This window comes from Paroedura picta, chromosome 3 (assembly GCF_049243985.1).
Source record: "Paroedura picta isolate Pp20150507F chromosome 3, Ppicta_v3.0, whole genome shotgun sequence".
NCBI lineage: Eukaryota > Metazoa > Chordata > Lepidosauria > Squamata > Gekkonidae > Paroedura > Paroedura picta.
In genome coordinates, this window is record NC_135371.1 from 102,634,839 (window position 1) to 102,658,642 (window position 23,804).

The following is a 23,804-nucleotide window of genomic DNA, read 5'->3' on the forward strand; positions in this document are numbered from 1 at the left end:
AGAACTTGGAATACAGAAGCCTCGAACAAAACCTCATTAGCACTCTTAGTTCTTTAAATCATGCTTAGTCTCTCTTAAACCGGAGGCACATCAACCATAAAGTCAGAAGGCTGAAAAAGACCTGAAGTCTAAAAAAGGTCAGGTGCTTCCTCTAGAATAGAGTGTACCACAAACAACCAGAATGATCATACAAGATGTTTGCCCAGTTCCAAGAATGTTCTAATAGTTTAACAAATTGTTGACCAGAATTGTAAGATACATTACTTATGTAAGACAATACAATAAAAACTTGAAAAACTATGGCTTCACTAAGCTTTCCCATATAGTGCATGACAAGACCGTAAACAAACCACTGTTCAATCTTACCGAAAATACTTCTTTCCTTCCCTGCACTAAATATGGCCATTAGAACTTGAAATCTACAAACAGCAACTAGGACTTATTCAAATTCTGTTTCCCTATTTGTTGGTGTATTTTTTTTAAGACTCCTGTTTTCCTGAATGCATTATCATAATCTACACAAGATTCTAAATTCTATTTTTGTGCTAGCAGTACTATTTTCTATCTCAGTAATTCAGAGACAGATCTATGCCATACTAAGCAATTATGCTGCACTTGTAAATAAAATATCAACATTGTAGCATAAGCTTTTAATAAATTACTGCAAAGTGGGCACTGCAAAGTGTTGTAATAGGAACCTAGGATTACTTGAAATAGTAATACTTGAAGTATATATATTTCTATAATAAGTCTATTAACTTCTTGTGGCTAAAGTGAGTTTATTTTAATTTTTGTGGCAAATTAAGGATTAGTTAGTTGAGAGGTAGGTTTAAGAGCCCTTTGTATCTCAACAAGTGTATACTAGGATATGTAAGATACTCTGCTTGGGGATGTGGTTAGATGCAAAGTCTTTGGGTGCTAGATTTGGTCTTCCAAGGCCTGCATATCTCTACAGTAAACTGGCATAATGTGTGGCAATTCAACCTTTGGTTCTAATGACCGCTACCTCACACCCTATGAACCCAAAGAACAGGTTTCATCATACCTTGTGTAGAGAAAAAAAGTATGTATACAGGAATTACACATGCAGTTGTATGTTATCTGCCAAATAAGTCATATTTCAAAGTTCCACCTACCGGTTTGTCTTTAATTGTGGGACTAGAAACACACAAATAGAGTTTTCCATCTTCTTCAATACATGCATCAATCAAAGATTGTACAGAGCTTTCATCTTGGAACAGCAAGAAGGCATACCCTATATAACAAAACAGACAGCCTTGCAAAGGATTTCAGATTTTACAAAAATGTATGCACCTAGACTCCAAAGGACCACAAAAGTGTAAAGAGTAAATCCTGGTAACATACTTGGAAGAGATTAAATCTCTTTGGCAAGACAGTAAGAAAAGGTCAGACAAACAAGAAGCTATTGTTCGGGAATTGGGTGGATTTTAGGCTGCCAGCAGAGACTTATGGTTCTGATCAGATTCCTGAATGCTCTGAAGGACCTGATGCCTCCCAGCGACTCACTGATGGTGTTAGTTGCAAACTGGCAGTCCCACTTAACAGCAGCCATTGATGAGATCACTCCCAAGCGCCCTCTCTGCCCTCGCTTCAAACTAACACCCTGGTATACAGGACAGCTTAGGGAGAGGAAGAGGCTAGAATGAGTGTAATGGAAATCTCATGATGAAGCTGCAAGAACATCCTATTGCACGCTTTTGAGATGGTGGCTAGAGTGGCAAAACATACTTCCATCACGTCCACGAGTTTTCACCTGACCCAATTATTTAGGGTAGTTCGATCTCTGACAACCCTTGAGGAAGTGCACCAAAATAATAGTCAAATGGCACTAGGCTGTGAGGCAATAGCAAGCTTTTTCATGGATAAAGACTTGTTGCTCCGCCAGGACCTTCCCATCCCCTTTAATACACAAAGGGAACTGGAGGCCCATTAGCCTTTGTGGGGGGATGCATTTGATGGCTTCAGGCAGCTCTCAGAAAATGGACACATTGCTGGGGTCAGGAGGGCGACCACCTGCCCCCTTGATCCCTGTCTGGCCTAGTTACTCAAAATGAGTGACCAGCCTATAGGAGGCCCTCTGGGAGAGACTGTCAATCTGTCCTTGTCTTCTGGGGTGTTCCCAGAGGCACTGAGGGAGGCAGTGGTTCAACCTCTACTGTAAAAGCCATCTCTGGACCTGCAGGACCCAGCCAGCCACCGCCCAGTTTCACATCTTATGTTCCTGGGAAAGGTGGTTGGAAAGGGCTGCATCGGATCAGCTCCTTGCGTACTTGGAGGATATGTCAGTGCTCAATCCATACCAGTCAGGTTTCCGTCCTGGCTATGGGATGGAGATGATGTTGGTTGCCTTGGTGGATGATCTCCAGCATCAGCTTGATTGGGGTGGTGCAGCCATTCTCGTGTTGCTCAATCTGTCGATCGCATTTGATGTGGCTGACCACAAGCTATTGGCTCACCGCCTCGCCATGGCCAGGATTTGGGGAACAGCCCTTCAATGGCTATGTTCCTTTCTCTGGAACCGGACACAGAAGGTGGCAGCCCTAACTGAACTATCAGCATTCCACAGGGTCTGTAAAACAGAGCTCTTCTGCCAGGCCTTTGGTTGAGGCTGGATTCTTAAGAATATCATGGAGCAGACCCCCTGGTGGTTTTTGGTAGAAGGGAGGAAGGAACTTCTCTATCTTGATGTTTCAGTGGGTACTGGTTTTAGGGGAGGGGTTTTATATTGGTGGTATGACTTTTCTGTAACCCACCTTGAGCTTTGAAATAAGGCAGACTATAAACTGAATAAATAAACAATCCAGGCTGTTTCTTGCCCATAACTGATCTTTATCTCACAACATAACACCTCCTAGAATTCATTTTTTAAAATTGTGAAATAATTATTAAAAGGAACATGGAAGAGAAGGGACAAGATAAAAAATAAATACATTATTGAGGACAAGTGAAAGAAGGATTTTAACTGTGGCTAAATAGGTCACACTGTCTAAAGCCCATGTACAGCATCTGCTGTACAATAGGACCTAATTGCAAAAGGAGCACTGAAGGAAAAGTTTCAAACAAAAAGCAACAACCCAAAAATAATACATAGCCTTCAGTATGACTAAGTTCAACCTACATAGTATACTGAATAGATGGTTAGATGACCTGGATCCACATCTGCTCTCTTCCATGAAGTTTTCTAGGTGACCTTGGACAAATCATCTCTTGGCCTAGTTTTCCCCAAAGAGCAAGTATTAACTGCCCAGTCTCTCCAGAGGAAGGACAGAACACAAAGTGCAATAGATAAATAAATGTTACCTTTTGGAGGAAAATATGACTTGCTTTCAGCCTTGTGAGGCCAATCCACAATCAAAGGGCCAAAACGACGAAAGCTAGCTGTGATCTCATCTGTGGGGGACAGGGGGAAACAAGCAGGGGAAAGCTTTCATGCACTGATCACAAAATCCAAACACAGAGATTTCAAGTAATTTGCTAATATCTTGGAACTAGTCTACAAATATGGACTGCAGACCAAAACAGCTGATATTTGAACTATTGAAAAAAGAGGATTGACATGTCAAAACATATACCGTATTTGCCGGTGTATAAGACGACCCCCCAACATTTCCACTCAAAATATAAAATTTGTTACATTACATTACAGTACTATGGGCCACTATGGGCAGCTATGTCTATCCCAACTGAAGTGCACCCGGCATATAAGACGACCCCCCCACTTGGAGGCATATTTTTCAGAGGAAAAAAGTAGTCTTATACGCCAGCAAATACTGTACTTAACAAAGAAAACAGTTCAGGTTATCAAAGCTGTGCCTTCTTTCAGGTTACAGAAGAAAATTTGCCACAGCCCACTCAAAGGAATGAAATCAAAGACAACTACCACATCCTAGCTTCAGGCATTCTCCCACAGATAGCATACAGAGCCTAAATCAGAGTACTGAGTAGCTTGCTCTGCAAGCTGCCTTGCAAAAGGACAGGAAAAAGAGAAAAGGCTATCACATGACTTAGTCATGCCTGCACATCACATGCGTATTCCACATCTGCACACATTATTTGAGCTTGACCTCAGACTAACTGCAGCAGTGCTTGCAGAAAGCAGTTATGTAACAGCTCAACAGAAAAGGATGCAGGTGGTGCGCACAAACTGCACTAGCAGGAAGCCTTTGCTGCAGCCATTTCAAAGCCTCCTTCCATTTCAAAATTCAGCTCAGGTGACTTGCACATCAGTTAGTGCTAAAAAAAATCAGCTACTGCTCAGCTTTTAAAGGACATGATAGAATTCCTCCACTGCTGCTTATTTTTAAAGAGGTCAAGCATAAAGCCTTTTCAAGGATAGGAAAAATGTTGGACTTACATGCAACACAGTATCAGGGCAATTTGAAAATCCTTTTGTATTTAAATTGCCATGACAGCCTCTGAATTTTTATATAGCTTTATAATATAATGATTTGTTTTTCTCAAAGCACTTGCAGGGCAGTGGTCTTTTTAAAAAAGCATAGCCACATTCTTAGGCTCCTTTATTTGCATGCAACAGAAGCACAGAAGCTTGGGAAGACCCGTTTCTCTTCTTGTACAAGACAACACCTGTATATTTAAAAGGCAGGTAGCATATCAAGACCAAATACTGGATCCTTGAAAATCTGGCACTCTTCCTAGATTGGCACATGGCATGTGAAAACCTTACATGGATTCACTTATGATGGCACAATGCCATGCCATACAGCCCATGCACAATTAATGCAGGGATGAGATGGATAATCTCCATAGCAACGAACTACAGACTACTTCATAGCAGCATAAAGCAGCATAAATTTTGTACCATGGTTGGCTCCCTGCAAAATATCAATATACATGTCATCTGGCTCTTACACCAATGGCAGGGTTGAAGTCCTTTTGCAAAACATCGCTCATCACACGCTGAAAATCATATAGCATATGAGAGATAAAGACATTCCTAAAGAGCTTCATGATACAATTCAGCATAATACAAAACTGGCTGAATCAGAGAAAGGCCTGGGTCAGACAAAATGCAAAATCATGGTTTAGTTCAACTAACCATAGTTAAATGATCATCTGGCTAGGTATGATACAGCCTGAGACCAGAATCTAAAATTGGTTTATTAACCACAGTTCCTGTTAACTCAGTTTTCACCTTGCAAACAAATGCAGTATCTTGCCTTGTTTCCCACCCTGAAGCCCATTCTAGCCACTGAGCAGCTCAAAATCATTATATCATCTCTCACAAGCTGAAATACTTGTGCCTTCCCATCTTAAAGGTACAGAGATACTGCATGCTTAAGTCTTTACATGTAGCCATGAAAAAAAAAAAACATTGTTCATTTCACTGCCAAAGGTAAAGTTACAGCTGGAGATTTGTGTTTGATTTGATCTGTTTTCAGTATCTACCCCAAAAATACTTTAATGGTATTTGGGGGTATATTTAGGTATCCAAATGATTTCCAGGAATATCTAGGGCTGTTGTTTTAAGGATCACAAATGTGTCTGTATGTTCATTTAACAGTTTCCCAGGCAACAGGAGGGAGGGGGGAGGAAAGTATCTCTCCCAGGCAAAAGGGACTGCATGTTAGAGGGAGCTCTAACTGTTCAATGGTGATTCTTTGATAATATACAGTTTTCTGAGCATAGGCAAAGAAGATAAAAAGCAGACCATCATCCTGCTGTAGCTTGACTTCATTTCAGGGCCAGGTGTTTTGGAGCAGTGGGAGTCTAGCTGCTCTGTTTTCCTGTGCCTTGGATTAATTCTGCTGCCTGCCTGGAAAGACCATCTACTTGTTTTGTGCCAGGACTGGCTTGCACTTTATTTAAAAACATTATTACAAATATTATTCCAGGTTTTTCTGTGTTTTTGCTTGGTAGGTTGCAGTTGGCTTGGAGAGCTTTTGCTTTCCTTCTGATTTTTTAAAAATAGTTAATTTGGTTTAATTTCTGCTGTTTTGGGTTAAAAAGCTTATGCTGTTCTTCTGGGGTCTCTTCTCTGGGCTTATTTCAGAATTTTTAACCAATCTGCATTTCAATTTTTAGGTGGTTTCCAGGCTTTTGCTGGTTTTAAAAGGTATTATTTTTGTATTCTTCTGATTCTAGCTGTACAGTTGTTCTGTGAGGAGAGAGACAGCACCTTACCTGATTTCCCCACCACCTCCCCTTCTGGGTACAGTACCCCAATGGCTACTCCCCAAATGGCCCTGAAGATGGAGGCCATCAGGGAGACCATCTGACCCCACAGAGTTTGGCAGGTGCAATGCCGAGGGTCTACTTGTGTTGCATCCCACCTACCAGTTGCATCCCTCCAATCTGCTTAGCTACACGGCTAGGGGGGAAATGGACTGGGTGGATCTCTCTCTCTCTCTCTCTCTCTCTCTCTCTCTCTCGTGGCTCAGAAGCTTCTCTCACGCCTTCTGACAAGTGTGCAGAGTTTTCCCCAAAGTTGGTCGACACTGTCAGTACACATGGTTCACATCTGATCCCCTGAAGGGTTGAGCAGTTGGTCTTTCAGAAGGTCAACTTGCCGCTCTTCAACTACCCAGGCCTGGCCTTAGAAAACGAGTTAAATAAGCATGTACTTGGCCTGCAACCTCTTGTTCTGTGCTGGGTAAGAATTATCTTCCCAAAAATTAAAACTCAAATGTAGAAACAAAGAGCAGGGATGTTATCTAATCTGACTTGTGCTATATAAAATCCACATTTCAATTTGTGTTCCAAAAAACGCCAACCCTCCAACGGAATGGTAGTTGACGTACAGTTCAGTAGGATGCTGGGGCTCAGTCCCTTCAGCATAATTCTGTGCAAAAAAGGACAATGGCAAAAGTATTGTTGCCAAACCATCAAATATAATTAGAACAAGAAATGTTAGGAAAGTAGACAAAACCTGCAGAACCCACAGAAGCACCTAAAATGCAGAGAGAAGAGAGCCTGGGTGCCCCAAACACATACACACACCCTGTTTTCTAAGGCCTTCCTTGGGGGAATTACGTTATTGTGCGTCAGTGTCTTGCCAAGTCTGGCTGACTGTCTTGGTACTGGCTTGCCAGATTGTTTTGACTTGGATTCTCTGGTTTGACACTGTTTATATTATGATTTATTTAAACATCATTACAGTAAAGCAGGTATTGGAGATGGATCATCCCCATCTCCTGCTTTGTATTGCTGCTACTGTAATGAAAGGCTGGCTTTCCCATGCTGTGGTAGGGCAGGTCTGGGAGTTACATTCCCCCTATCACACTTGCACCACTGCCACTGGACTCCAACACAAAATATTAATTTTGCAACTTGCCTTACATCCATTGGGAATAACAAAGAATACATCCAGCCCCCACAGCTGTGCCACTATCCCTGGTTGGGCTTCAAGGCAGATTGCAGAGATATGACTTCTACAGCCTGTCTGACCTGTTAGGGGCAGCATAGGACAAGGGTGCTTGGGGGATAAAATACCTTGAGAACCATCAAAGTTTTGTATGTTTATTATTCAACAATCAGGATGTTTTCAGATTTAGATTAAGGAAAGGTTTCATATCAAGGAAAAGGAAAAGGAGGTATACATTTATGGCCCTGTAGTAATTCTGTACAAGAGAAAGAAAGCTGGTGGCACCCTTAAAACTTTCCCTCACCCAGACACCCCAATGCAAGTTGGAATAGCAGCATTTTTTTAAGAGAATAAGAAAAGTCAAAAACAGATTTGTCAAGGTTAATGATGACTGAGAGATCACCGGTAAACCAAAATTTAGTTTTACAAATGGACTAAAGTTCAACTAAAGTGTAATTTCACATTATGTTTGACCTAGGCCAAAGATTATCACATCAACTGTGCAACTAATAACTGCTCCTCAGTTCATAATCCATTAGTTTGTGCATTTGATATGCCGTTACTTAGGTAATAATTTTCAAGCCCTTAAAAACCAAATGCAATCAGAATATGAGAATTGCAGCCAAAATCTGTGGTTACACACATACAGCACCTTCAGAGTACCTTAGTCATGTCTGACACTGGTTTATTGTGGCTATTTCTGATTACACTGTATACCTTCATCAATATCAGGTGGCAAGCCACCTACGAACACCTTGCGGGAGTATCGTTCCACTCGTTCGCCATTCTGGTGTGAGAAGCAGTGTGGTGATCCTAAGCCACTGTGGAGGGTTTGATCTCCACGCCCATCATCCAGAAACCCATCTTCCATTGGGAACAGCGAAGACTGACCTAAAACAACAGCAAGGACAAAAGAATGCAAAGCATACTAACAGAAGGGTAGTCTACTTCAATAATATCTACCAGCATCAACTGCACTGTATTTTTCTACTACTATCATAAAATCATTACTCCTGTTTTTCTTATTCTGAAGTCACATCTTCATAGAATAATTTATTAATTACACAGATGCATAACATTACCCAACAACCACTAAATTCCAGTACAGAAAAACTATATTCTCCCAAAACCTCAACTAAGTTGTCACATAATTCTGTTCCTAATCAACAAAAACAAATAAGTCCCAGGGAAAAATATATAAATTTTATTAAAATGTCTTTTCCAAACTTATGTAAATTTTCAGTCACATCCATGACAGAATTGTTCTAATAAAATATCATTTACCTAAGACGCATTAAGATATCACAAACTTGTGAAACCACTACCATCTGACAAAAACAACTAAGACCGAAAAATAACCTACCCAAAAACAAACATAACTCTGACATTGCTCAGGCTGAGATAGTAAACAATATTTCAGTTGTAACACTTCAGTCTGCACCTGGGGCCTTATTTGATGGAGCATTCTTCTGCATTAAAATAAATTCCCAGTTATGAAAAACTAACATGACAGAAAAAAAAAAATTCTGACATGCTAGTTTTCTATGTAGATGGATTTCTGGGGTAGGTGGTGGGAGCACCTATTTACAGCCTGATGCAGTAGAAATAGGTTTACCATCTCAGTGAGAACTAGGTATTAAATGGCTTTGACACTTGGTAATAAATATCTCTTTGGATGTTAAAAAAAACTAATTCAGAAAGCAATGCTACCAGTAGTCTTCCACTGATTCTAAATTATGTCCTTTTGCTGCATTACTATGTACATTTCTGGAAATGTGCTCTTGTTTTTTAATTAGGTAGCATATGTATTAACAAAACTTATTCCTTTGGCATTCTTCTATTTTTTCAAGGCAAACTGGGAAAACTTACATCTCTAGCTAGTTTTTTAGTTCATTTTGGAGTAAGCTCACACCACAAAAATGTTAAAATCCCCATTATGATATAGTAGTGTACAGAGATTGTCACAACTGCTGAGAAAATACTTTTTTTTAACTGGTGGGGATTGAGAAATCATTCCTTATATTGAATATGGAAAGGTGAAGAAACTAACAATTAGTAGAAGTACAATCAGCTCTGAAATTCAGACTGTAAGCATGGCAAATGGATAGGGGATGTGGCAGAGAGCTTCCTGTTTTTCAGTCCTTGAATCAAGCTACCATCATCACCAAAAAGGAGGGACATCTATAGTCTATCCTGACAACAAAAGATCAATCATTGGTTAATTGGTCTTTTTTGTTATTTTACTACTTAACTCACAAATATCTCCTGTTTAGAACAACACAATCATCTATGTTCTAGATTCCCCCCCTCCCAAGTAAATCCCTGGAAAATTACTGGAAGGGATCAATCCCTCTTAATTAAATTTTTTCGTCAAGTTGCTTTCAGGACTGTTTTTTGTTGGGGAGTTTTTTAGTTGCAACAAATCCTTTATTAACTTGTCTAATCACCCCATGCTGTCCTGGGAAATTTTTGGATAGCAAATCTTCCCCCTTCCCCAGCAGTGTTGAGACATAGCAAAATTACTACTGCATCTAAAATTTACTTCCAAATATGCTTAGATAATACAGTTCTAGAAATACAGGCCTCTCCTGTGGAAATATTTTTTAAATATTTTCGAGACCTACAGTGTAGCCCTAAGCAATGTTATAACCTAGTATGTAGAAAGATACAACTCTGCTTAGGATAGCACTATTGGTGAACTAAAGCTCCTAAAATGTTCAAAGCTGTTTCTTTAAAGCAAAGCTATCCCAAAGCTGTTTCTCCAAAGTAAATACTACCTTATATTAATGAAGAGCATAAACAAGGATAGATCTTGTGAGATAAGCATCTCTGGAGATACCAAATGTAAAAAGAGCTAGATCAGAGAACTAACTTCACAGGAATAAATTTCTTAGGCAGCATTATACAGCCAACATCCGACTGTTCAGGCACCCTAGAGGTTATGAAAGATACTGCTTTCGCATAGAAGTCCCTGCTCTAGCTAAAGTGGTATGGAACAAAGCCACATTTGTAGTTAATCCTGACCAAAGTCACCTTTGTAAAAGAGACCTGGGAGTGAGATTCATTTAGGTGCTTCTCTAACTCACCCCTCTCCCCAGTCTTTCTCTGCCCCTCACACACAGTCAAACCTATCATCTATTATTTTTAAGCCTATATTATAGAACCACCATGTGATCCACCCACCCCTCCCATGACTTGATGTAATTACACTTAGTCTGCCTAGACAGTCTTTTTTTGGAAGACACTACATCCAGTTATTAAAGGTTACCACAGCATACAAACTGAGGAAGCCTGACTTAAAACAGCTTCCAGCCTCCTATATAGAAGCAATCTGTGCATTAGCTGTGCCATGAGACATTTTAAACATTAGGAAATTGAAGAGGAATGTTGTTACCTCGCCTTCTCCCATATGTCCTTGCTGCATGTCAAATGAGAAAAAAAACAACCTTTCAAACATTGTTAAAAAATATTTCTTCATCTCCTTCATGCTAGCTTCCATGGTTCTCAAGCCTGAATATACTGCAGAGGAAGCCTAATCAGAAACCTTTCACCCACTCCCACACCTTTTGCTTCTGGGAATAAAGCAGTATGATTGTAGATAGCAAAGAGGTCTCATTTGGAAGACTCCATCTTTGACCACTTTCTGTTCACTGGTGCACCATGTTAAGTATCAGCAAATCTATTAGTAATGACCGTTTTCCTCATCTAGCTGAGGCAATCAACTATGACCTTACCCTCTTATCCATTTTTTGAGCATCAGGTGATTATATTTCAAGATCCCAATCTGTTCAGTTTGAAATTTACACCAAAAAACCTATCAGGATTATAAGTTTACCCTGCAGCCAAAGATAGAACGGTTAACATTTAGGGGCCTGCTATGGTCAGCATAGGCCAGCAGCTAGCAAGTAGTTTTGTAAGCATATTAACCATTCTGCTAAACCACAGAAGAGCTTCACAAATTAGGAAAGTAACACTAAAGGAAGATGCTTTCTAGTTCCCCCTAGTTTGCTGCTCCTCAGTCTTGACTGGACACAGAGAATAAGTTGTGTCAGTGCTCTTTTAACACCCCCAGATAAAGATAATGCCAATTGAGAAGTGGGGGTAGAATACCTAGCTAGATACCTAGCATGATGAGGTTTTAAGCAACAGCACCCCCTCCATGATCAAATATTTTGTTCTAATTTCTAGAACACAGAGTAAGAATTGAATAGTTGATTCCATATTAATAGTTCATGGCATAGTCCTCAACACCCAAATAGGCTCACCGTCTATCATTTTAGCATCACCAACATTAATTCTATGTTTTATAAGCATATTTAAATATATATATATATGTTTCTTTCTCAATGGTTTGTTGTCCTTGTTCTATACAGTGCAAGTCTCAGTGTTTTCAAGAATTCATCTTCGCACATGACACATCAGTTGCAGGTAGCTACTGAACTGGGCACTCACCTTACGCTATGAGTACAATCTTAAAAATACTTTCCTTGAAGTAAGCCCCACTGAACAGACCTGATCAGGATTCCAAGGAGACTGGTGGGCGTGCGCTCTCTATCACTTACTTGCTCACATAGTCCTTATATAGGCTGAACATTTTCCTTCAGTTATGTTCCCAGCACAAGAGCAAGTTGGGCAAAATTAACAGTATGCTGGGGTTGGGGATTGCGAGCACCTGTTTTGTGACAGGTGAGTTTAAAATCTCGAGGGTTCATTATCCCAAATTCTACAGATATATTAACAACTGTAATTCCTGTTTATAACTGTAGGGTGCATTTAAAATTTATTTACTTATTTGATTACATTTTTCTGAAGTAAAAAAAATATCTACGCCATCCTGCCTTGTATGTGTGCTTGACAGAGACTCAAGTATTTATTGGGAGGAAAATGCACACTGCTACTTGGTATAACAGAAAAGCCATTTTAGTGCCACTGCACAGCTCATCTTTGAGGAGGGAACCCAGTTTTCAATGCTCCTCTTATGGAAACTGGTTACACTGAATGTTATCATCTGCCACTCTGGACCTCCCCAATAAAACCACTTTATTAGGTAAGGCAAACCTAATAAAATGAACATTTTGGTTTAGTTCAAGTTTGATCATGATGGGAATGTGCATGGCTTATTCCCAGGCTTCTGTACTCCTTCCCCCTTCACTTATGCTAAATTGAGACTGAAAACTGTCTATTTTAAGGAGGTCTTTGATGTAACCATAATTTGTTGTGATATCTGAATGCAGATGACCTACCAAACTGAGTTTGTTTCTTGCCCAGAACAATCATTGATTACTTACCGAGAAGGGTCTTTCTCTTTAGAGGAAGGAGGACATCTTAGATGAGTTTTCCCACCATTCTCTTTGGGAGGCAGGACAAAAACTTCTTAACTTCTTGGATCCAATAGGGGGATAGCCCCTGACAACCAGTTCGGGACTCCAGGAGCCATCAACAAAATCTTAAGCTTTTTTTTTTTTTTTTGGAAGAAAGAAGTTAGGTACAGAACAAAGAAGGCCAAGCAATAGCCTGACAGACTGACAGAATTAGATCCAGCCCTTTCAGGAAGGTATGAACAAGGTAAAGAAATAGAAGTAACCTGTGACCAAAAAACAACTAGATCTGGCAACACGTCCTGTAGGTCTAACGGAGATGTGCTGGGAGGGGCAAGATGTCCTCCTTCCTCAGAAGAGAAAGACCCTTCTCGGTAAGTAATCAATGGTCATTCTCCTTCTGAGGGGAGGACATATTGGATGGGAACTCCCAGAACAGTACTAATTCCCGGGTGGGGCATCTCCGTCACACTGTAGGACATGTTGCAAAACTGTTCTGCCAAAGGCAGCGTCAGCAGAACTGTATGAATCTAACTTATAGTGGTGAACAAAGGTGGAAATCGAGGACCAAGTGGCTGCCTTACAGATGTCCTCAATTGAGACCCTCTTGCTGAAGGCCGCATTAGTGGCCACTGATTTTACCGAATGTGCAGTGACAACTTGGGGGTAAGGCACCCCCTGAGCCTTGCAAGCTTCCAGAATGCAACGCCCTATTGCTGGCCGCGACAGGGCTTGGCCCAGCCTAGGAGGAGAAACATTTATGAACAACAATTCCGACTGCCTGATGCCTTCAGTCCTAATGAGAAAGGCTTTGAGTGATCTCCTTACGTCTAATGTATGCCACTCACATTCTTTGGGATGTTTTGGATTGGGGCAGAAGGATGGTAAATTAATTTCCTGGCTGCGATGGAAATTCGAATTTACCTTAGGGAGAAAAGATGGATCTGTCCTCAAGACTACCTTGTCTCTGTGGAAGACACAAAGCTCAGACTTAATGGACAATGCACCCAATTCCGACACCCTGCGAGCTGATGTAATCGCCACAAGAAAAATTGTCTTTAATCTTAAAAAAGAAAGTGGAATAGATTGAATAGGTTCAAACGGGGATTTAGTGAGTGCTGATAAGACTGTATGTAATTTCCATGAGGGAAAATGGTATCTAATTGGCGGATCTCTGGTAGCCGCCCCCTTGAGAAATCTGCAAATGTGTGGATGTCGTGCTAAAGGCAACCCCTGTACATTGGGAATAACAGTAGCCAAGGCTACCTGTCTACGTAGAGTAGACAATCTAAGTCCCCTATTGTGTCCCTCTACTAAAAAATCTAAACTAAGGTTTAAGGAAACAGGCTGAATGTTTCTATGCTTTCTGCGGCACCAACGAGCGAAGGCTTTCCAGGAGGAATTGTAAATCCTCACTGTAGATTGCCTTCTAGAATCTAACATAATATTTGCCGCTTCAGAGCTGTAACCTGAACCTAGGAGACCCTCCCGTTGTATGTGGAGATCCGGTGAAACTGGTAGAATCATGGGTTCTCCGTCTAGTAACTGAATGATCGATGAGAACCATGGTCTGCATGGCCACCGAGGAGCAATTAGAATGACTCTGGATCTGAAGAGATGAATACACTTGATGACTTGAGGAATAATTGGGAGAGGAGGAAAGGCGTACAGTATGCCCTGGGGCCATGGAGAAATCAGAGCATTCGTCTGTTCTGCCTGGTGGTCATATCATATCTTGGTATGAAGCTAGGCACCTGTTGATTGAGGTGACTTGCAAAGAGGTCCATAACTGGAGTACCCATCTGCTGTACTATCATGTTGAACACCCTTGGATGTAGGGACCATTCCCCTCCGAAATCTGCTGTCTGCTCAGCCAATCGGACTGGGTATTCAATAACCCCTTGATGTGTTCAGCCCTGATCATATTCAGGTTGCTTTCTGCCCAATTGAGAATCACCATGGCCTCCTTGTGAAGTCTGGATGTCCTGGACCTGCCCTGGTGGTTCAAGTAAGCCCAGGCTGTTATATTGTCTGGGAAGTGAGCTTTCCCTCTCTGACCAGGTGCCCTGAATAGTGAGTTGTTCCATCACTGCCCCCCAGCCTGACAGACTGGCGTCTGTGAACAGCTGGTGTTCCTATCTGTAAGGTAGGTTCTGCCCTGGGACAAATTCTTGCGTTTGGTCCACCACAATAGAGCCTGCTTCACCCCTAAGGGCAGAATAATGTTATTTTGGATCTTGTTGGATATTTCGCTCTGATATGGTCTCAGTAAAAGCTGCAAGGGGTGAAGATGTAGTCAGCCCCGCTACAGGGCTTGCATATGGGCTACCATGGACCCCAGCAAACTGGCTAAGCAAGCCAGGGGTGCAGACCTGCCCTTCAGAAGTTCCTTCACTGTAGAAGCCATCTTTGAAACCTTGGTAGAAGGTAGGAAAAATTTTGACTGTGTTGTGTCTATTACTACTCCCAAGTGTTCGAGGCATTGGGATGGGACCAAAAAGCTCTTTTGGAAATTCACAAGGAAACCAAATTTCTGCAGAATCTGAATAGTCTTTTGGGTGTATTCCAGAGACAGCTCTCTCGAAGGTGCCTTGATTAGCAGGTCATCCAAAAAAGGGTGTACGTGTACGCCCTCCCTGCGGAATACCACTGGGTTGATTAATAACTTGGAAAAAACTCTTGGGGCAGTGGAGAGGCCAAAGGGAAGAGCTTTGTATTGAAAATGGTAGCTGTCTACCTGTAAGCGTAGGAAACATCAATGTGGGGGGGGGGGTAAATGGGAACATGGAGATAAGCCTCCGTGAGGTCGAATGAAGTCAAGCACTTCCCTTCCTGCAGTGCCTCCGCTATGGATTGTAGAGTTTCCATGTGTAAGTGTTTGAGTTGGATGTACTGATTGACAAATTTCAGGTCTAGGATGGCCCGCCAATCACCATTCCTCTTTGGGACCGTGAAGAAAAGGGAGTACACGCCTTGACCCTGTTCGGTAGTTGGAACTACTTTTATGGCCTGGATCTGGAGCAGATGATGCACTGCTGCCCAAGTCCTTTCTCTTTTTAATGTGTTTTTTATTTTGGGAGGAGTTATGTACCTGTTGGGAGGGAATGACTGAAACTCTATTTTGTACTCCAAAGCCACTAGTTCTGCTGCCCAAGCATCTATGTTGTCGCCTGTCCACATATGCTTGAACTGGGACAGACGCCCTCCTACGGGAATTGATGGATAGTCAGGACCTCTGCTGTTTGGTGTCTGATTTGTCTTGCTGAGAGGCTTGAAACCTTTGGAATTTTGCCTGATAAGAACCTCTTCTGTTCTGGCCTCTGTTGTGTGACCTGCAGAAATCCTGTCTAAATTTTGGTAAAGTGCTTTGTGTGTGAAAGGAGTGAGAGAAGCCTCTTTTGTTGGGCTTACGAATGTATTTAGGCATTACCTTATGTTTGTCCCTAGTTTACACAAGGACCTTATTTAGGGATTCACCCACTAACATATCCCCCTGAAAAGGGTACACCATGACAATCGACTTGGAGTTGTAGTCTGCTTGCCAGGCTCTCAGCCACACTGCTCTGTGAACTGAAGTTGCAGCTGCCAAAGCTCTGGCTGAACGCCCTCTAATTCCCTTGTTTTCCTCAGGAATGATCTGTAGGAGCTTCCTGGACCACACTATCACAGTTCTGTTAACGATAGAGAGAATAGAAGAGGCCCTGACAGCCATGGCCATGGCCTTGTGTGCTTTTTTTAATCCAAAGTCTGATTTTCTGTCAATGGTATCCCTGATAGTGCCTTGACTATCTTCTGACAATAAACCCTGACTTTGAAGAGCCGCTAAAGGCGCATCCACAATAGGAACTTGAAGGATGCGCTCGGCATATTGTGGTAAGGTGTACAATTTTTTGACAAAACCTGGGAATTGCCTATTGGACATAGGTCTTGCCCATTCTTCCTTCACTTTTTTCTCAAAAAAATGTGGAAAGGGATGTCTCTCAGCTGCTTCTATCGTGGGGAAAAATTCAAGGTTGCCTAGCCTGTTGACATTGGCATCCTCTTCTTTAGGGGCCTGGGGAGCCAGCTGCTTAAGGTTGACAGCAGCTAAGGCCTTAGACAATAAGGTCTGATAGTCCTCAGGCTTAAAGAAGTGTTTAGGAGGCTCAGGTACTTTAAAATCTTCCTCAATTTCCTCATCCGATAAAAATTCCTGTCCTTCTTGAGAGTCAGCTAAGCTGACAACCGAATCAGAATCCTCAGACTCAGCCCTGGGTCTTTTTTGAGCTGCTTTGGTAGGCCAGGACATACCCTGTGCTTGTTGGGTGAAGGAAGACCCAGGTGCAATAGGAGCGCAAGCAGGCACAAAAGGGAGCTGAGGGGCTGGAGTTAAGAAACCCTCCCAAGCCATTGAGACAAACTGATCTCTCACAGTGCTGTGGATAAAATCCGCCCTGTCTGCATGGGAGGTAAGAGGATTCTATCCAGTCACGTGTCCCTGTGCAGTAGAGGGCTGTAGAGAGGCAGCGCCACTTGTGCCCAAAATGGCTGACTTAGAAGAAGGGCCGGCGGCACCAGAACTGTGAGATAGCTGCTCGCGTTGAAATGGCATTCTGGTTGCATCTCCGGCATCCCTGCTGCCGGCAGCTTGTAGTTCGTTGCCCCCCGCCACAGCCGATGCAGCCCTTAAAGGGAACGTGCTGGCCGCGACCGTTGGTTCCTCACAATCAAGGAACATGGGAGAAGTAGAGTCTCCGTCAGAGAGAAAGCTGTCCCGCGCGATGCCATCTCGATGGAAGGGGGGGGGAAGTGGCAGTTGAAAAGTGCGCCTAAGGATTTTGGCGCGCTGCTAGGCCACGCACACACACACTGGTCTAAATAGCTCTCTAGCCGATGAAGGCAGAAAAGGGACAGAGGTTCCAAGACCAGGAAAAAATAGAAGAAAAAGTGGAATAAAGGTAGAAGGGAGGATCTGAGTAGAAGGAGAAATACAGTTTAGTCAGAGCAAGCCTGGAAAAGGTGCGCTCCCATCAAAGGCAGGAAGAGAACTGATTGTCAGAGGCTATCCCCCTATTGGAGCCAGGAAGTTAAGAAGTTTTTGTCCTGCCTCCCAAAGAGAATAGTGGGAAAACCCATCCAAGATGTCCTCCCCTCAAAAGGAGAAGTCAGGATTGTACCTCAATAGAGGGAAGAAACAAAACCCAGTTTGTTAGACTGCCTGGAAGTCTCTGGTGAAATAAATTGGGTTAGATCACAAACTTAGGAAGTGTTTTTTTCTGAGCCCTTCAGGCAAAGAGAATATACAAGCAGGAAAATTAGGCTTCTTATGAATGAACCCAAATTCATTTGTAGTGTTTGAATACAGTGGCAATGTAATCTTTACTGTTAGAAAAACAATTGTTTTACCTGAGGAACTTCTATGGATGCCATCTTAATTCAGGAAATTTCAGAAATGAGGGCTTTCAATTCTACCCCAGACAGCTCACCCAATTTACTTAAATTATTTTAATTCTGAAAACAGGCTTTTGACATTATTTTCCCCACAAGCTTTCCAAAGCATTATTTCTGCATTTCAATTCCCTCACTAAAGCTTGCTGGTAGGCAATCAGGACACTGTAACTTATTTGTAGACTTGATTAGGAAAGCCAAGCAGCTACCATTTCGGAAGAAATAGAGCCATTTAAGTAAATTTGTGATGGTTAAGTCCAAATATTAATTTAAAAAATACAGGAAAGGTGGAGCTTGAAAAAAAGTTAACTTCTACTATGCATTTTAATGTGAACAATAAAATCTATTTGCCCTGCTGCCTTTCATTTAGTTTGCATCACCATGTGAGGCAATGAATAGGAGTAAGACATGGCACAGGCACTGCTAGGCAGGAGGGGAGACTCCAACATGCAAAGAACCCATACACACACTAAGATATGAATATTTGGCATAACCAGGGCCACAGCTTTATTATTTAAATGAGCAAAGGCATACCAAAAGTGAAGGGGCAAACTCAGAACCATTCCTCCCCATGCTGCAACCAGCAGACCACAGCCCCATGTGGAGGGAAAACCTCAGTAGGCCCACCCACAGGGACCAAGTGACCTACCAGTCAAGTTCCCCCTTTCCATCAGGCCTGCCAGACCCTTGGGAAGGAAAGCATAGAAAGCCCCACAGGTGGTCACCTCTACTGGAGCTTCTTAGTCACCCTGCCACGTGGGGCAGCCAGCTCCTCAGATGGAAAGTCAGCCACCGTGCACATGTACAACCTCTTGAGGAGGCTCCCGCAAATGGGCAGAAATCCAGCCCGTGGGCACGGGCTCTACCCACTAGGATCCGCCCCCATCAAAACCATGAGCTGTGACAAGTTATAGCATGGTATATAACTTGAGATATACACATGAGACAAAAGGTGGGATGGAAGAAAACAGGGAGCAACAGGAGCGGCATGTAGCAAAAGAGAGCCAGTGGCTCCTGTGGTCTCCTTTTAAGCTAGCTGCCTCCTGCCGGCCTGCCCATGCTCATGCAGGGGCCCACGTGCCTTCCACTTCAGCTATAGCTAGGAGGCAGCCACAGGGTCCTTCTGGTAGCTGGGTACTCCCCCACCGTGCACAATGGCTGCCACTTGCTGAGGGCAGCAACTGTGCTTCTACAGGGCTTGCAATCTGAACAAGGCAGAGTTGAAAGCAAGACACAGAATTTGTCCAACAGCTAAGGAGGGTAGCACAAGAAAAGGCAAGATTATAATGATCCAAAGAATATTTGCAAGAAAAACATGTTTTCATGAGGAAGGGGAAGACGATATTGATATGGCGGCAGCAGCAAGAACTGTACCAAGCAGCCGGAGCTCCTAGTATAATTACCTTATTACCACACTGTGTTGTACTTTACTCTTACATCTGTCAACAACACTATACTTTACACAGCAATCATATTTCTTGTGAAAGTTGAACAAACATTTCCTAAAGCAACTGTGTAAAAGTATGAATGATAGAATGGCATCATTGAACAGCTGCTTATATATGTCTGGAAGTCCTGACTGGGCCATATCTCCCCCAAGACAAAAATAAATAACGAAGCTCTGCATGCAGAAGTAGGTAACACGGCTAGGAAAGACCTCCACTTGAGAACCAAGCAAGACACTATGGCAACCTCATATATTTGCAAGTGTTTAAGGATGTATGGTCTGACCTAGATATCCTGATCTCATCAGATTTCAGCAGCTAAGTAGGCTCTGCTTAGTACTTGGATGGTAGTCCATCACGGAAGTTCAGGGTCACTATGGAGAGGCAGGTAATGATAAACCATCTCTGAACATGTGTTGCCCTGATATCCTTTTAGGATCTCCATTAACTGGCTGCAACCTGATGGTACTTTCCACCACCAAGGACGTATGCTTAAAATTTACAATGTATGGTTTTACTGCAAGAAATACTACTGTACTCACAGTAAACACAATTGCTGTGTGAAGCACAGGCCACTCATATGTGCTAGTTTCCCAGATCCTAGGTTTCCCCCATTTTTTTCTAATTAATACCTAGTATGAATTTACTGGTTTTCAATTTTTAATACTAAAATGTGTCAAGATATCTGCTGTTAATATCAAACATTCCTAAACAGCTAAAATTTTGCAAATACTTGTTTGCATAATTTGTAGAAGCAAGCATTTGCTGAGAGTGCTTATTTACAAATTGATCTCTATAACTGTTATTCTCTAATATAATAGCACAGAACACAGTTATAATATTTGCATATATTTAATACTATGTACTTGTAAGATTTCTGTAAAATATATGTATAAAAACTATGATACAACCTTGTGTTTTTGTGAATATTTGTTCTTGTTATTAAAAATAAAACTGAGGGTCAAACTACATGTTTTCTTTTTTTCCAAGAATGAGAAACAAGTTGGCTTGGAGCCTTTTCTCCCTGAGTCCTTTCTTGCTGTTGTTACTTTGTTTTTAGTGCACTGATTTCTACCTTTGTAATCTACTTTCGGCATTATGGTATTACTACACCACAAATACAGTGGTTTTCCCATGAATGTCTAATTCTGTCATTCTTGTGTTGTTTATTGGATGAGTATGTCTCCTAACAGAATTGCTGGGGAAACCTCTATCCCAGCATCCCCAGTCCTCCACTGCCACTTGATAGGACAGAAGGGAAAAATAGGAAGTTACCAACGTTCCAATCATGTCCCTAGTGCAAACCCAGAAATTATGTAATATTAAAGCAATGCTCTAGGATTCCACTGAAACACTAAAGAATTTTCATAGTATTTCAACAGGATCCTATAACATTGCTCCCATCACTTCTGGGTTTCTGCTGGAAGTCCTAGAGTGATGGCTATGCACATAGCCACAGACCCCACTGGTTCTCAACACTGGGCTGGCTAATCTACTCATAATCTGCCTTGAATCTTCACAAGAAAGATAAAATCATAGAATCATAGAATTGGAAGGGACCTCCTGGGTCATGTAGTCAAACCCCCTGCACCATGCAGGACACTCACAACCCTATCGCTCATCCACTGTAACCTGCCACCCCCTTGAACCTTCACAGAATCAGCCTCTCTGTCAGATGGCTATCCAGCCTCTATTTAAAAATTTCCATAGATGGAGAACCCACCACCTCCCGAGGAAGCCTGTTCCACTGAGAAACCGCTCTAGCTGTCAGGAATTTTCCCCAGAGGTTTAGAAGGAATTTCTTTTGAATTAATTTCATCCCATTGGTTCTACTCTGTCCCTCCAGGGCAAGAGAGAACAACTCTGCTCCATCCTCTGCATGACAGCCTTATAAATACTTGAAGATGGTTATCAGATCCTCTCTGTCTCCTCTCCAGGATCCCCCAACCTTTCCTCATATGTCTTGGTCTCCAAACCTCTCAGCCTCTTTGTTGCTTTCCTCCAGACATGCTCCAGTTTGTTTACAAACTGTGGGATATAAATTAAGTAAATAAAGGCAGAAAAATTTAGGAAGCTCTCTCCCTTCATCAGACCCATCAATTGAATTTAGCACTCAAGAAAATCTTTTAGAATGAGCACAAAATAAAATTCAACATGCAATTTGACACTAAATTTACAAGATTTCTACTCATTCTGTTCTGCTCCCCAGGAATCTACTTTGTCCTCCACCCTCTTCCACGGGATCTTCCAAAATACAGTGTTCTTTTTTCATGCAGTCTTTTCTTGCCAACAGAATTAAAGAGTACAATGCCTCTGAGCACATGCTCAGCCAAGGAATTTATTTCCAGCAGCATAGGTCAGCGCGCAGTCATTCCATTATAGAAATTGCTCCCCTCCCTTTGTTCCTTCAGCCTAATTACAAAAATACAGAAAGGCTTTGTTGATGATGTTGCCCTTACTGCTATTAAACCATTTACCAGCAGAGTGACAGCAGAGCCTGGTTGACTGGGAGCAACTCTGCATGGATTTTCCCTGCAGGGTTTAGGTTGCAGAGCCTTGACTTCACATCGCAGCAACCACACACAGGTTGGAACCAGACTAAATTTTCCACAAGAGGAAGGAATAGAGTAATTTCAACCCATACCCCCTTCCTGCTGCAGATCCCATATTTGCCTCTCATGCTGTTTGCAAGGATTCCTAGTGTTCCAGGAACAGCATTTGGGGAAGTTCATTTGATCTGTAGTATCATAGAATCAAACTGTTGGGAGGGACCTCCAGGATAATCAAGTCCAACCCTCTGCACAATGCAGGAATTCACAACTACATGTCCATCCACAATGACCCCAATTTGATGCCCAAGTAATCCCCCCACCAAAAAACTCGAGAATCTATCCTGGCCTGGAGGAAATTCACCTACCATCCCACAGTAGTGATTAGCAATTCCTTGGGTATGCAAGGAAGGGCCACAAGAGACGAACACTGGCACATCCCTTCCTGCCCACCCACTCACAATCTGCCCAAGTCCATAAAATCAGTATTTCTCTCAGATGACTATCTACCCTCTGCTTAAAAACATTCAAAGAAGGAGAATCCATCACCTCCTGAGGAAGCCTGTTCCATTGAGGAACTACTGCATCAGGAACTTTTTCAGGATGTTTAGCTGAAAATTTTTTAAAATTAATTTCAACTCATTGGTTCAGGTCTGATCCTGTGAGAAATCAAAAAAGAACTCTGCTCCATCTTCTCTATGACAGCCCTTAAAGTATTTGTAGACATCATATCGCTTGTTAGTCTCTTCTCTCTAGGCTGAACAGACCAAGCTCCCTCAACTTTTCCTCATACAATTTGGTCTCCAAACCGCTCACCAACTTCATAGCTCTTCACTGGATATACTCCACTTTACCTACATCTTTCTTAAGTTGTGGAACCCAAAACTGAATGCAGTACTCCAAATTAGGTCTTACTAGAGCAGAGTAAAGCTGTAACATCACCTCATGCAATTTGGACACTATACTTTATTTAATACAGCTCAAAATCTTGTTTGCTTTTTAGCCACCGAGTCACAACGCTGAGTCATGTTCAGTGTCTGGTCTGGTCTACTAAGACCCCCAGATCCTCTTCACGGGTACTACTGCCAAGACAAGTCTCACCCATCCTACAGGATTTTTCCTACCTAAATGAAGAACTCTGTATTTATCACTACTGAAATTGATTGTATTCATTTTTGCCCAGTTTTCTAGTCTATCAAGATCATCCTGTATTCTGATTCTGTCTTCTGCTGCGTTTGCTACCCCACCTAGTTTAGTGGCATCTGCAAATTTCAAAAGTGCCTGCAATTGTGCCATCAGTATTTCACTTTTGAGTAACTCCCAACCTTCCTGGACTTTCACCTCCTTACCTTTTTCTGACCACCGAATTCTACCCAACATAACTTAAAGTTTGTTAAAATCTGCTCTCCTGCCTGTCTGAGGGACTATACACAGCTTTTCTCTTCCCCAAGATCATAAAGTCCAAAATCTCATGGTCACTACTACCTCGCACACCCACAACTATTATTTCATCGTCTAGTTATTCCATATTAATGAGAATGAAGTCTAACATAGCAGACCCCCTGGTTGCCCCTTCCACTTTCTGGGAAATGAAGTTGTCAGCAAGACAAGTCAAGAATTTATTGGACCTTTCATTTTTAGCAGAGTTGGTCTTCCAACAAGATAGCTGGGTAACTGAAATCTCCCAGGACCACTAGGTCTTGTCTCTCTGAGAATTTTGTAA

The 23,804-nt window shown here is 42.1% G+C and overlaps 1 protein-coding gene across 3 annotated transcripts in view; it reads right to left on the reverse strand.

Annotated features, from left to right (window-relative positions):
- Positions 1-23,804, reverse strand: part of CPEB4 (cytoplasmic polyadenylation element binding protein 4) — a 93,748-nt gene that overhangs the window by 12,395 nt on the left and 57,549 nt on the right. The window contains exons 4-7 of one of the 3 annotated variants that reach the window (XM_077327025.1): positions 10,737-10,760; positions 8,060-8,233; positions 3,322-3,411; positions 1,137-1,255 (exon numbers count right to left, since the gene is read on the reverse strand). In XM_077327025.1, coding sequence (XP_077183140.1) covers positions 1,137-1,255; positions 3,322-3,411; positions 8,060-8,233; positions 10,737-10,760 — 407 coding nt within the window. The remainder of the gene's footprint in view (positions 1-1,136; positions 1,256-3,321; positions 3,412-8,059; positions 8,234-10,736; positions 10,761-23,804) is intronic. The other 2 variants (XM_077327026.1, XM_077327027.1) reach the window with 2 other exon arrangements.